Below are 14,060 nucleotides of genomic sequence, written 5' to 3'. Positions count from 1 at the left end.
GTTCGTTCTCATGCTCGTGAGCTTACAGACATCCAATACATTATTAATCGATTCAATCTGAGGCCCTTTCACTTGAAAACAAAGCCTGCCTTTTTGTTCAAACATCCGTCTTAGGATTTGAGGAAAGTAAATTGTAATTTTTTTACCTTCTGCCTTGAGTTTTGCCACCTCTGAATTTTTCCAATCATATGAGACATTAAGTGATGCATTTGGGGAATAAGAGGACAGACCACCTGGACCACAGTTGTTTCATTAATATTCAGTTCAGACATCTTGGTGTAAAAGAGAATCTGTTAAAGTCAAGCAATGATTACCGATATAAAATCAACGCTTGATTTCCTTGTTTTCCATTCGTGTTTACTTGCTTTCTTTCTTCGTCCACATAAACCTTGCAGCCTTCGTTGAGCCAAAATGAAGATTTAGACTTTGGACAAAACAAAAGACATTTACAACACAAAGCATTGAGCCCTAAAGATGTGGGAACTACATAGAGGTTGTGTATAAGCTGAATTTCACAGATGAATTTCAATTCTTAGAGGTGAAATGTCTTTGATAGCTATTTCTTGTCCTGTAGTTCTGTATCGTGATCATAAGCATTTAGGTTCATGAACTCCACATTTGCTTATAACATACAAAGCTGTGTTATTTTGCCTAAATAGGGTGGACAACATTCTATCCTTTTTAACAGAGCTCAGACTGCAGCTGGTGTATTCAGCAGTGCTGGTTTAATTGGGCCACACGCACAGACAGGGTTTACCAGACTACGCAAGTAACGAGAGAGAAACGGACAGCAGCTTGACTTCTCTTTCAGGTTCCGAACGAAGCACAGTTATAAAGGGAAAAACAAATCCAAGGGCTCTTGGTCCTTTTGATCCTTACGGGTGTCCTTTGTAATAGCTTCCCTTTGGTTTCGGTTAATTGGATTGCTTATTTGTCTGTAGTTTATATTCTTCACCTGAACTGCTCTCAGACTTAGTTAAGTTTTATCCAGTGTGGTGTGACACGAGGTGAAACTTACTTTTATATATTATGACTGAGGTGATAAAGTCCCCAGTTCTTCTGGTTCATCCTCTTCTGTTTCATCCCTTTCTCTGATTTGGGCGGACAGGCGGTCCACGGGGAGGGATGAGAATGAGACATTTAGAAAAAAGACGTTCAGAGGTGGCTGTGTAGTATCGTGGAGTTCTGTAGTCCTCTCCTGACCGTGCTAAATGTGGCCTGGTTTGGACAGATACGCGACGAGGGCCACCACCACTCCCACGTAGACCCCCGTCCCAATGGTGATGGAGAGAGCGGCCAAGAACAAGGCTCGTCTAGATGCAATGCTTGCCAATGGGAAGTCTCCCTTAGTCACGGCTTTGCTAGTCTGGAACAAAGAAAAGGAATGGTGAGAAAGAACAAGATCAAAGGACACATTGACCTGTTTTCCATTCAAGGATAAATTGCTTTGAACTATATAGTGCTTCATTGATGCTGAGGGCTCAATGGAAAATTAGATGTGTTCTAACGCACATCGGCAAGACATCTTACGCTTAGTCACATGTCATATTAAAAATCCATTCGACCCACTTTGCAGGGCAGTGTCACAAAGAATGGTACCTTTTTAAAATATATAAAAAATTCAAGCAACCTTTTAGGTAGAAATGTGGACTGCCACATTTGATGTGCTGAATCCATCTAGAACAGAAAATAAAATTCTGGACACATTCAGGAGGCAGGATATCCGTAGAACCTTAAAAAAGAATTAAAATGTCCTCAATTCACATTTAAAAAAAACGAAGGACATAAAAAGTCAAGTTTATCTGACAGGAAACAAAGGACGAACAAAGACATTTAAGGTTATGTTGTTCCGTCTTACGTTTAGTCTTTGTTGACGAAAGAAAGAATTAGCACCTTTTAATCTTTCAGTTGGTTTTGTTTTAATATTTGTCCATGAAAGTCAAAAGTCAACGTTTAAATATGTGATGCACTGTGCTGTCTGTGTAAATACACCACTTCTCGGTACATACACTGATTCAGATTCTGTATTGCAATTTTAGCGTAAAGAAGGTTATAGTCTAAATTTAATGATTAATGACATGCTGATATGCAAACTGCCACTGAAAAAATAATCACCCTTTTAATGAATCTAAGAAAACCACTGAAGGCAAAAAATCGCCATTCATACATTTTTCTCTATTTTTGTTTTGTTGCAAAATCTTGTATCAAATCTTTTAAAAATTAGCATTTGAATAATACTAATTAAAAAAAAATCACATTGTGAGCAGTCAGTTATATAGTGTTATCTATATACTGTATATAATTGTCACTTGTTCCCCTTCAGGGACTACCGCTGCGTGTAATCGCAGTGGGAACGCCCTCAGCGTGACGCGTCTGAAGCATGAATGAAATCAGTCAATGGAGAGAATGAGCGTACGGCGAGTGACGTCATCGACCAGGAAGCTATAAATATCCCCTGAGTACACAAGACGGCAGCTTTTAGTTACTTCAGCAGCTCTGTGTGTGTCTGAATCTGTCGATTGTGTTTGTCTGTTTTGTCAGGAGTTTTCACTATATATATTTGATATAAAAAAAAAAAACAATATGAGCGAGCAGTATAAGAAGTATGTGTGGCTTGTTTGGGAGTGCAGCAATGCCCAGTCGGCTCTCGAGGGAGTCGATTGTCAGCATTGCGAGCGTTTTCCCCTGAGAACTCTGCGCTCGCGGCGATCGCTCTTCGAGGAGAGTGATTTGTTGCGAGCTCCCCGAGGCTCGGGTCCCGCTTCTGTTGAGGCAGAGCGGCGGCGCTTGTCTTGGGGCTCGCAGATGGATCTCGCTGGCGACGTTGAGACGGGCTCCGCCCTATCTCAGCTATCTCCGACGAGATCTAGTGCCTCTCACCCGGCTCTGGAAGCACGCGCTGCGGCGGTTACTTCTGCCCGGGTGGAGGCACATGATGATGTTGAATTGAGATTTTCCAGTTCTGAGGAGCTGGATGTCGAAAGTTTTGCATCAGAGAAAACTAGTTTATCACATTATACTGCAAATGAAGAAGGTTTGATGGATGTATTATCTCGGGCTGTTGAAAAGCTTAAAAAAAAAAAAAAAACAGTATCGAGTGGCCAGCTGATAGACAGGTTTCTAGAATTAAAAGCAATCTAGATGATAGATTTCTGTCTGCACGACCTCAACCTTCTCGCCGGTGCTTACCGTTCTTCCCAGATCTTCATGCTGAGGTTTCAAAAACCTGGGTTAGACCGGTTTCAAGCAGAATTTACACAAATCAGTCCAATGCTTATGGTAACATTGTTGGTGCTAAATCTGCTGGTTATGTGACGATACTGTAGGCGGAGGAGACGCTCGCGAGCTATCTCGCTCCTGCTTCATCGTCTTCACTTAAAGCACCGGCTCTTCCACCAAAAAAAAAAAAATATATATATATAAATAAATAAATATATATACCTCTGTGCTGGTGGGGAAGGCTTACTCTGTGGCTGGGCAGGCGGCTGCATGTTTGCATACGATGACTTTTATGCAGGCTTTTCAGGCCGACCTGCTCAAAGGAAAATCTGAGGGGGGTCCCCGCCGAGAGAGACTTGCGTTCACCTCCCTTAAGGGTGCCCTGTCTCTCCCGGCGCCCTCAGGGGCCCGTCCTACTAACCCTGCCGAAACAGGGCGTAGAAGGGTCTTGCGAGTGCTTTCCCGAGGGACGCTCGCCGCCTCTAAGGAGGGTTCTGGTGTGTTCAGACCAGCCGTTCCCTGCTGGTGCGCCGTTACAGGGCACTGTGTCTGTCACGCAGAATGTTCAACCAGAGCAAAGTTTTTCGTCGAGTTCGTCTTCCAAAAGAGCGCAGCAGAAGCGGAGTGTCACGTCTCGTACCCCCCTGCAGAGAAACTGGAGGGACGAGGCGGGGCGCTCTCCGGCGCGGCCTTCTCGGGGCAGGACTGATCTGAGGACAGTCATTGTCGCCAGAAAGGCCGCGTCGAAAAAGTCCTGACGTGCTGAACGTCAGGACTCTGAGGGTGGTCCCTATCGTGAAAGACCTGAGTTCACTGCACAAGAACACGGTGCCCTGTCTTTTCCGATGCCCTCAGGGGTCTGCTCTACTAACCCTGCCTTCACAGGGCGCAGAGAGACTCGGCGAGCGATTTCCCGAGGGACGCTCGCCCCCTCCGAGGAGGGTTGTGGAGTGCCCAGACCAGCTGTTCCCTGCCAGTACGTTACAGGGCGCTGTGTCTGTCACTGGGGATGTTCAAATCAGATCCGAGGACTGGTTTGTCATGATAGATCTAAAGGACGTTTACTTCCATGTATCTATCCTCCCTCAACACAGGAAGTTCCTGAGGTTCGCTTTCGGGGGCGAAGCGTACCAATATCGGGTTCTTCCGTTCGGCCTAGCACTGTCACCCCGAACATTCACGAAGTGTATGGATGCTGCTATAGCCCCGCTGTGGTTACAGGGCATCCGCTTTCTGTACTAATTAGACGATTGCTTGATTCTAGCTCAATCGGAACAACAGGCGGTTCGGCACCGAGATGTCGTTCTTGCTCATATCAAGTGACTGGGGCTGAGGCTCAACGCCAAAAAGAGTGTTCTTTCTCCATTACAGAGAACCACTTTTCTAGGTGTAGTGTGGGATTCAACGACGATGCAGGCACGATTGTCTCCTGCTCGTATTGCTTTGATTCTCGCTGCAGTAGATCAGGTCAAGCTAGGCCAGTCATCCACTGTAAAACAGTTCCAGAGACTGTTAGGTCTCATGGCAGCTGCCTCCAACGTGATACCTCTTGGCCTCTTGCACATGAGACTGTTACAGTGGTGGCTCAGGACCAAGGGATTCTCCCCGAGGGGAAATCCGCTTCGCATGATCGTGAGTTCGCGACGGTGTCATCACGCCCTGATCATGTGGAAAGATCCTTGGTTTCTGTCCCAAGGCCCTGTGTTAGGAGCTCCTTGTCATCGCGTTATGCTAATGACAGATGCCTCTATCACGGGTTGGGGGGCGATCATGGATGGTCGCCCGGCTCACGGTCTGTGGGAGGACCATCATCGTCAGTGGCACTTAAACTGCCTAGAGATGTTGGCGGTGTTTCAGGCTCTGAAACACTTCCTCCCAGACCTAAGTGGCCACCATGTTCTTGTCCGGACAGACAACACATCGGTGGTTTCTTATATAAACCATCAGGGGGGTTTGCGTTCTCGCCCGCTTTACAAACTGGCACGTCAGATCCTTCTATGGTCCCAGGGGAAAATTCTTTCTCTGAGAGCTATTTATCTCCCGGGGTATTTAAATCAGGGGGCAGACATCCTGTCAAGAAAGGGGCCGAGGCCCGGGGAATGGAGTCTTCACCCCGAGGTGGTGGAACTCCTATGGAAACTTTTCGGTCTTGCCGAGGTAGACCTATTTGCTTCTCGAGAAACATCACACTGCCCGCTGTGGTTCTCTCTCAGCCATCCAGCCCCGCTGGGGTTGGATGCGATGGTACATCCGTGGCCGAGGTCACGCTTGTACGCTTTTCCCCCGATCGCTCTGCTCCCAGGAGTTCTGGAGAGGGTTCGCCGGGACGGGCTCAGTCTCCTGCTAATAGCCCCGTTCTGGTCGGCGCGGGTATGGTTTGCGGACCTAGTGTCTCTCCTCGACGGCTCTCCCCTAGAGATACCGATCAGGAGAGATCTGCTCTCTCAGGCGAGTGGGTCGATCCTTCACCCCCGTCTAGAGCTATGGAGGCTGTGGGCTTGGCCTCTGAGGGGGCCCAGCTCATAGATTCTGGTCTCTCGGCTGAGGTCGTTGAGACCATCCTCCGATCCAGAGCTCCCTCCATGAGGAAGTTATATGCCGCGAGGTGGAAACTTTTCACCTCTTGGTGTAGAGAGCGCCAGCAGGACCCAGTTAACTGCCCGGTTGGTACAGTGCTGGATTTCCTGCAGGACCGTCTCTCCACAGGGTTATCCCACTCCACACTGAAGGTGTATGTGGCGGCCTTAGCTGCTTACCACACCCCTTCAAGTGGAGGTTCCCTCGGGAAACACCCACTTATGTCTCGCTTCCTTCGTGGCACCTTGAGGCTGCGGCCTGCAGTTCGCACGAGGGTACCAGCTTGGGATCTGGCCATCATCTTAGAAGGTCTCTCCCTTGCTCCTTTCGAGCCCATCGAGGAAGTTTCGGAAAAGTTTCTTACTCTAAAGACCTTCTTCTCGCTATCTCATCTCTGAAAAGAATTGGAGATATTCAAGCACTTTCGGTGGCTCCCTCGTGCCTGGAATTTGCTCCTGGTTGGTTAAGGCCTTTCTCTTTCCGAGACCAGGTTATGTTCCTAAGGTTCCAACTGTTTCTGTTAGACCTACAGTTCTGCAGGTTTTCTGTCCTCCGCCTTTTCTGACGTCAGACCAGGAGAAACTTAATTTGCTGTGCCCAGTTTGGGTTTTAGATGCTTACGTCCACAGAGCTGCCCTGTGGAGGAGATCGGAACAACTGTTCGTCTGTTTGGGTCACCTAAGAAAGGGTGTCCTGTATCTAGGCAAAGGATGAGCAAGTGGGTGGTCGAGGCCATCTCACTTGCTTATGGTTCGGCCCATCAGCCGTCACCTTTGGCTGTAAGGGCTCATTCCACCCGGAGTATGGCTGCTTCTACAGCTCTTCTTTCAGGAGCTTCTCTTCAGGACGTTTGTGATGCGGCAGGCTGGTCCTCACCGCACACTTTCGTTAGATTTTATTCCCTCGATCTTAGCTCCACTCCCGGGGCTCAGGTTCTCTCGTCGGTTTGTGTCTCCTAATGACACACGACGGGGATTTGGTCGTATGGGGATGTGGGTATTGCGTTCCCACTGCGATTACACGCAGCGGTAGTCCCTGAAGGGGAACGTCCCGGGTTACGTATGTAACCCTAGTTCCCCGAAGGGACGGACGCTGCGTGTCCTGCCATACTCTCGGCATCCCCTTGGGTCGCTGCTTCAGTAACTTTTAAGCTGCCGTCTTGTGTACTCAGGGGATATTTATAGCTTCCTGGTCGATGACGTCACTCGCCGTACGCTCATTCTCTCCATTGACTGATTTCATTCATGCTTCAGACGCGTCACGCTGAGGGCGTTCCCACTGCGATTACACGCAGCGTCCGTCCCTTCGGGGAACTAGGGTTACATACGTAACCCGGGACGTTTTGTCCCTGTTGGTTTTACCTTGTAAACCTTCCAAAAAAATACATTTGAGGTTTCAGTCACGATCAGTGATGCAACAGAGATACGAGGGAAAGCCGGCATTGCACAGGCGTTCTGTTTGTCAGCAACTAACTTCTTGCATAGTTTCTTTATTGTTATAATTGCCAGTGTCAGGAGGGATGAGCCAAATGCGAAGCCGAGATCAGAAGAAAATACATTTTCAGCTGTTGTTCTCTCAACATTCTCTCAAACAAATAACAACACGGTTGCTTGATGGAGTAAAACATCCAATCTTATCCCATTACCCCCTGAGCGTTTTAAAGAAATGACATGTGACTTGAAATGACAATGAATGGCCCTATCTAATGTTTCACTTTCCATACAACCCCATGCTGGAAGTACGCTGTGCTGAGAGCTATTAGACTGAAAAAGGGAACATCACACTGGTTTAATTTCTTTAATAGCAAGCCCTATGGAGCCCCCATGTGTAATAGTTTTAATCAATCCATTTCCTAGTTCAAATGAATAATTAAGTCCTACTATGATGCTCATTTACCAAGAACATGGCTCAAGGGCTGGATGAATTTAACGGGGGGAATTTTTGTAGAATGTGCATATATAACTAAACCGACACAATTATGCACAACATTCCCCACAGTGTGGTGTCCGCTATGTGTAAGCAAGCAAACATACTTTGAACAATCGCTTTTTGTGATTGTCTCATGACCTCTCAGAATCTGGTGTCTATTTTAGTATCCTCATGAGAAAGTGGAAAGAGTTGCCAGTCACACATGGCTGTCACTGTGGGAGGTGTCTTGCTCTCTTTGTCACTGCATCCGACCCGGTTGTCCAGGGAAAACGCTATTGATTTTCACTCCTACGTTTTGTGACAGTCAATAATGGGTTGCTTGGACACACCAGCGCTGGTGCACCAGCTGAGTTGCCATGTTAAATTTAAAGACATCTTCTTATACAAACATTTCCTGTAAGGCTGGGAGATAGATTAAAGGGGTCATGAATTTAGAAATTATATTTTCCTTGATCTTTTGACAAATATCCTGTAAGTTCCAGAAATCAAAACATCCTTGTTAGTCCAAAAACACCTTTTATTGAACCAAGCTAAAAAAACAACTTGTTTCGGATTGTCAAGGATTTCAAGACATTTTGGAAAACACAGGCTATGTTCATACTGTCGATTTTTGGGATTAACAACCGCATTTACTTACAGGTGTGAGTCTTGAAATGTCCCATTCAAACAGCAACTTACAGCAGCCAGCATCTCGAATACTTTCTGTATAAACGTGCAACGGGAGTCAAGCCCGTATATTAAAATGATCATATTCTCTTACCAGTAACCAAAGCGACAGTGACCAAAGTAATATCAAAGATGGAGACGTCCATAAAACTGAGAAGTCTTATCACTTTTGACACAGCAATAGTCCAATCGAGCCGGGACTCAAAATCATCAAATCTTCGGCAAATCTTTTTAAATTGACAAAACTTTTATATCTGGGTGGAGAGTTGAGCATTTGAGTCACACGTAGAACACAAAACTGACGGGAGCAGCTCCTGTGGAGAACAATGACTGATCTAAAACCTTCAGATGACACACAGCTCATATCTCCGTCGCTGTAAGCTACCCAAACCACACGTGAAAACCCGCAAAACACACACGTTTGTGCTGCACAGAACGGCTCTCGCACTGTATGACGTGACCGACAATTAGTTGTCCAGTCTGGTTCCGTTTACACAGGGCGGGTTTTCCAAGAAAGCGATTGCGAGTCCTGAAAATGTATGGGTGTGAGTTTGATTATAGAATGCGATTGTCACTCCTGCAAATAACTCAACTGTGTGTGAACGTAACTGTATTAAGGACTCAAATACAGGACTGATAACCTTATTCTTCTACTGTGTGAACATGGCCACAGTCTTTGCATTGCCATACTTGTGATCCTAACATTAAGAAAGGGTGGATGAACTTCATTTCTAACGAAGTTCCAGTCAGATTGTGTCAGTAAGACACTGTTCGTTTGTTTGCTTCATTTTACATTTTACAAGTAGGCTTTTTAGGCTTTAATTATAGTTAACATCAGACATTTTTTAAATATATTCGTTTTACTTATATACTTTTTGAGCACTTGAGCTTAACTGAGACTTGAGTGTCTGTAGACGTTTAAGAGGTTGTTCTGTCGATTGCAGTATTGAGGTGTTTTATTTCGACTTAAGAAAATTATGAAGAAAATAAACGTGATTGCACAAATCAACTGTTTCTTGTTTTTCACTGGCATGTCTCCTAGGTGCTGAGGACTAGTGCATATTTGAGCCTAAATTTAGACCGAGTAAAATACTTAAGTACTGTTAAAATCAGATCCTCTAAGACATTTACTCATTAGTCATTTTCACTGTAAGGTATCTGTACTTAAATATGATTTTCAGGTGCACTTTACACCTCTTATGTAGTTAATTAAACTAATAATTTAATAACACTTAAATGTAAGCACATCTAAAATTAACATCCATTTTCCATACTGTAAATTATAATTTTGTGATGCCTAAATTCACTTGTTGCAATCAAACTGTTTCAATCAATTGATTAATACAGTTATGTTTGTTTCCTCACTCAAAAATGCACTTGGACAACATACTGTATACCATGGGCTCTGTATGTGTCATGGCCTGTGTAGAACAAATATTGATATTGATTTTAAACATACTCAAAGTCCTATACAATGAATCCAAAGTCCTTAATTAGTTATAAGTAAGAGTAAGACAGAGGTGGAAGCTAAGAGGAAGGAGTCTGAGGCAAATGGTTGGCGACACTTCTCATGAACATTCAACCCTATGCCGCGGGGAAGGTGAGAAAATCCATTCAGGATGTTCTCCGAGGAATATTCGCAGCCAGGAGACAGGGCAAAAACATTCGCATTTTCACTAGATCTCATTTCCATCCACACACACACACACACACACTGAAGTTGCATTCTGGAGAACCTTTTCTGAACAACACCACCATCATCATAATTACTCTGGGAGAATTCACTTAACTCCTGACAAAATAATTCACTCTGCCCGTGTCTGCCACAAACTAAACTATAGATAAGAATAAAAAGGCTCATTCTGAGGTAGACAAATTGATGTGTTCTGTGCTGGGTGAGAAATTGGAGCTGAAATCATGGCACATCATCATGGTCACACCCATCTGATCAGTGCATTCATGTATACACTATTTATATTAGAGGAGTGCCTGGTCATTTTTGCAGTCACGCAAGCAGAGCTGTTTGCTCGTATGATGGGTTTTATAATGAAGCTGTTTTGTATTATTAGAGGGAGCTGATAGAGATCACAAACACTTTTCTCTCAGGAGACTACAGGCTTGTTTGGAGGGCACAGATGAAAAAGTGTTGAAGAATTCATCTCTTCTTTCTCTGGTGTCGTAGCAGATTTTTTAGCAGGCTTAATGGTTAGGCTCTGGATTTGGTTGGTGGGCTCTGCACTTACCCCCTGAGAAAAGTAGAAAGCAGCAATGCCCAGAGGCCAGAAGCAACAGAGCATGGAGAAGATAGCGAGGCCTAGGTGATCACGAGGAGGGATGACGATAAAGTTGTCCTCGCTCTCACTGTCACTGGAGCAATCTGTCTATAGGGAGAGAGAAGATTCATTAAAATCACTGCAGTTTGTTAACAGGTGATGCAATATTGAGAAATTTTTAATATAATTTTAAATAAATATTTGAATATAATTTTAAAATGTAAATTACTGCAGTCTTCAATGACACATGATTCTTTGATGAAAAGAAGGTTCAAAAGAACAGCATTTATTTGAAATATATTTTTTTGTAAGAATGTAAAAGTCTTTACTGTCCATTTTAATCACTTTAATGCGTCCTTGCTGAATTAAAATATAAATTTCTGGAAGAAAAAAAAATCTTACAGGCCCCAAACCTTTGAATTGTATTGTAAATTAAAATTATGAAAAACAAAATATATAATAAAAAATCCATTATATATAATATATACTTATCCATTATGAACACATCTGAAACCCCACAGTACACTGGTCCAGTTTACTTTAATTTTTTTGGGGATGGCCAAGTCAAAATTATTTTCTGTGATAATGAACATTAAGTATCACATACTGTTCATAGGGCGTATAATGACAACTTTTATTGAATCTGTGCAGCATTTCTACAACAATTTGTGAATTTTGCATTGTTTGTCAGTTCTCTCCTTTGATTCCAGTGATTCACTTGAGTTACTAAAAATAACTCCGCCTGTAGAGTGTGCCAAGAGGAAAGCTGTTAGGAAAATATTTCTGTACTGATTCCCGGCAATAAGCTGCAATCATCAGTGGTGAAGGATAGTTCTGTCACCGGGATTTTATCTGTGCAAATAATAGGCCTACCTCTCTATAAAATAACATGAGATGTTAGATTGGATTTCTCTGTAAGGAGGGGGTGAAGTGGCTTGTGCACATGGATATTGTCATGTTTCTGCTATATGGTGAATTACATCTCTTGGCAAAAACCAAAATACAGTTTACCTTGTCGTTAATGCTAGAGAAACCTGGCAAATTTCAGTCCATATAACGAATCGTCACACCTACACTCTTTCTCATTGCTTATATCTGAACACCTTGACGTTACATAAGAGGATATAAATAATTTCATTGGGTGTTTGTTAGCCATTCTGCTGTGTGCTGTGGACTAGGAGTTTAGTGCTTTAAACTGAAACACTTACAAATTAACTGCGCCAGTTGATGGCATCATTTGTATGCATAGTTTTCGTACCCGATTCACTTTGCAAGGCTAGTGGCATTATTGCCTAACTGTGCAAATGCGCACACAAAATCAGTGATGACAGAAATAAGTGCTATATGTTTTGGAGGATGCGCCATATGGCATTTTTTTTAAAAACTGTACAGCCTCTCTGCAGCATTAAATAAATGATAGTGATCTGATTCACAAAATACGTGCAAGTAAATATATTTTGTCGGTAAATATCTTTATAATGATCATGTTTATCTATAACGGGCGATGGGTGCCACTGCAATTCAGAGAATCAGAGTTGTCTGATTTGTAAATTCATCCATTTCTCCGAAAGACATAAAAGTAAGTGGCCGGTGAACTTGGAAAAGAATAGAGTAAAATTTATAGTTACCTACACAATGTGTATCTGATATTATAAACAAGTTTAGGGATTATTATTACTGCTCCCATAGACATCAGTGTGTATTTTACAATCTATAGGCCTAAATTTTTTTTTTTTTTCTAGTACTATCTGTATGTGAATTTAACCCTCATGTTATGTTCGAATTCTGAATACAATCTTGTTGGAGTGGGTCAAATGTAGCCCATTTGGATTCAATACCATACAATTCCCCAAAAATCACACTATGAAAAAAAAAAAAACAGAATCAGGTGCAAACAATCAATTTTCAATATCAATACTTTTCACACATTGCAAAGAATAAAATTCTGAATTTAGGATTAATACAAAAATATATATATTTTAAGACTATTTTTAAGACGGCCCCTCCCCCACACATGTGGGACTTTTGAAAGCTGGACGTTTGAACTATATATCATTTGAAAGCTTTCAGACTCTAGTTTTCATATTGGTGACTGTTTTTTAAAAGAAATGACAAAGCAATAGATAGATAGCTAAATATTCTCCATTTGTTATGCAGTGCCGAACTATTAAACGCACGTCCTGCGATATTAACATTACTGCCCAAACCACTTCTGAATAGTATCTACTTCATAAATATTATGTAAATTATGGAAATATATGGTTTAGATTGCTCACCATATAGCCTATAGAACATTGGAAATGGGTGCGTCCTTATATTGTCACCAGTGGAGCCTGGATATCATCTAGTGGAAAAGCTTGGTACTGCATACACAAAAATCTTACTGAAAGTTCATTTTTTTAGATATCAACCTAAAATTTGCAACATAACTTGTTCGGATGTTTGGTTTTGATTTTCTTGTATTTTTAGAGTTGAAACTGTTTTGTAAAATGTATATTTTATATTATATAAAGTATAACAATTATATTTTTATATATTTTACATTTTCATAAACTTAAATTTCACTTCATAACTTTTTTTACTTCTATAATAATCTGCAAAGTGCCCCTTTAAAAAGACACCAAACTTAACTCTGTGCTCCGAAGTATTCAAGATTTATAGCAAATTAAATTAAGAAATGTCTTTTTCAGGTCTATGCTCAAAAAGTGAGACTAACAGTAAACAGGTTAATCAGTTTTGTTTTCACAAACTTTTAAAATAAAAAGTTGCTAAACTCAGGTCACTGGTGCTTCAGGACTAGAGTTGAAGAGCCCTGACATACAACAAAGAAATGTTTCTATTTTGGGTCTGTACAATTGCCTTTAAATAGCTGCCTATATGGGTCAAATTGACCCATGAACATCAAGAATGTATAAAAATTCTGTATGCAAAATTCACAAGACATCAGCCCACAAACATCACAAACGTAATAGAAATGATGCGTGTACATGCCAAAACACATCAGCAAGTTGAAACTTTGTCTTTGTATGCATGTTCATGACCCTAAATGAGAAAAAGTCACAAAATGTAAAAAAAATCTAAATGGCTCAAATTGACCCACAGCATAACATGAGTGTTACATGTCATAAACATAATGTAAACCTTATATGGTTGAAAACACTGAATAGTTCTGCATTCAAAATAAATGTTTGTTTACATAATTTGTGTGTATTGTGTATAATTATTTTGTAAATATACACACAAGAAAAATGTGTTCTTTTTTTATATAAAATAATTCTAGAATTCAAATATTTCTTAAATGTATACATGCATGTTGATGTGTGTGTATACAAAATAATTATACACACACATATAATATGTAAACACAAACTTTTATTTTGGATGCGATTCATCTTT

At 42.1% G+C, this 14,060-nt stretch overlaps 1 protein-coding gene across 2 annotated transcripts in view; it reads right to left on the bottom strand.

Annotated features, from left to right (window-relative positions):
* Nucleotides 1-503: 503 nt before the first annotated feature.
* Nucleotides 504-14,060, bottom strand: part of syndig1l (synapse differentiation inducing 1-like) — a 28,653-nt gene continuing 15,096 nt past the window's right edge. For both annotated transcript variants that reach the window (XM_056256247.1, XM_056256248.1), the window contains 2 exons: nt 10,635-10,772; nt 504-1,366 (listed from right to left, as the gene is read on the bottom strand). In XM_056256247.1, coding sequence (XP_056112222.1) covers nt 1,208-1,366; nt 10,635-10,772 — 297 coding nt within the window. In that variant the 3' untranslated portion in view covers nt 504-1,207. The remainder of the gene's footprint in view (nt 1,367-10,634; nt 10,773-14,060) is intronic.

Source organism: Rhinichthys klamathensis, unplaced genomic scaffold (genome assembly GCF_029890125.1).
Source record: "Rhinichthys klamathensis goyatoka isolate OS25496 unplaced genomic scaffold, OSU_Roscu_1.1 h1tg000125l_1, whole genome shotgun sequence".
Lineage (NCBI taxonomy): Eukaryota > Metazoa > Chordata > Actinopteri > Cypriniformes > Leuciscidae > Rhinichthys > Rhinichthys klamathensis.
Note: the sequence above shows the minus strand (reverse complement) of the source record. Positions and strands in the feature narration are given on the sequence as shown.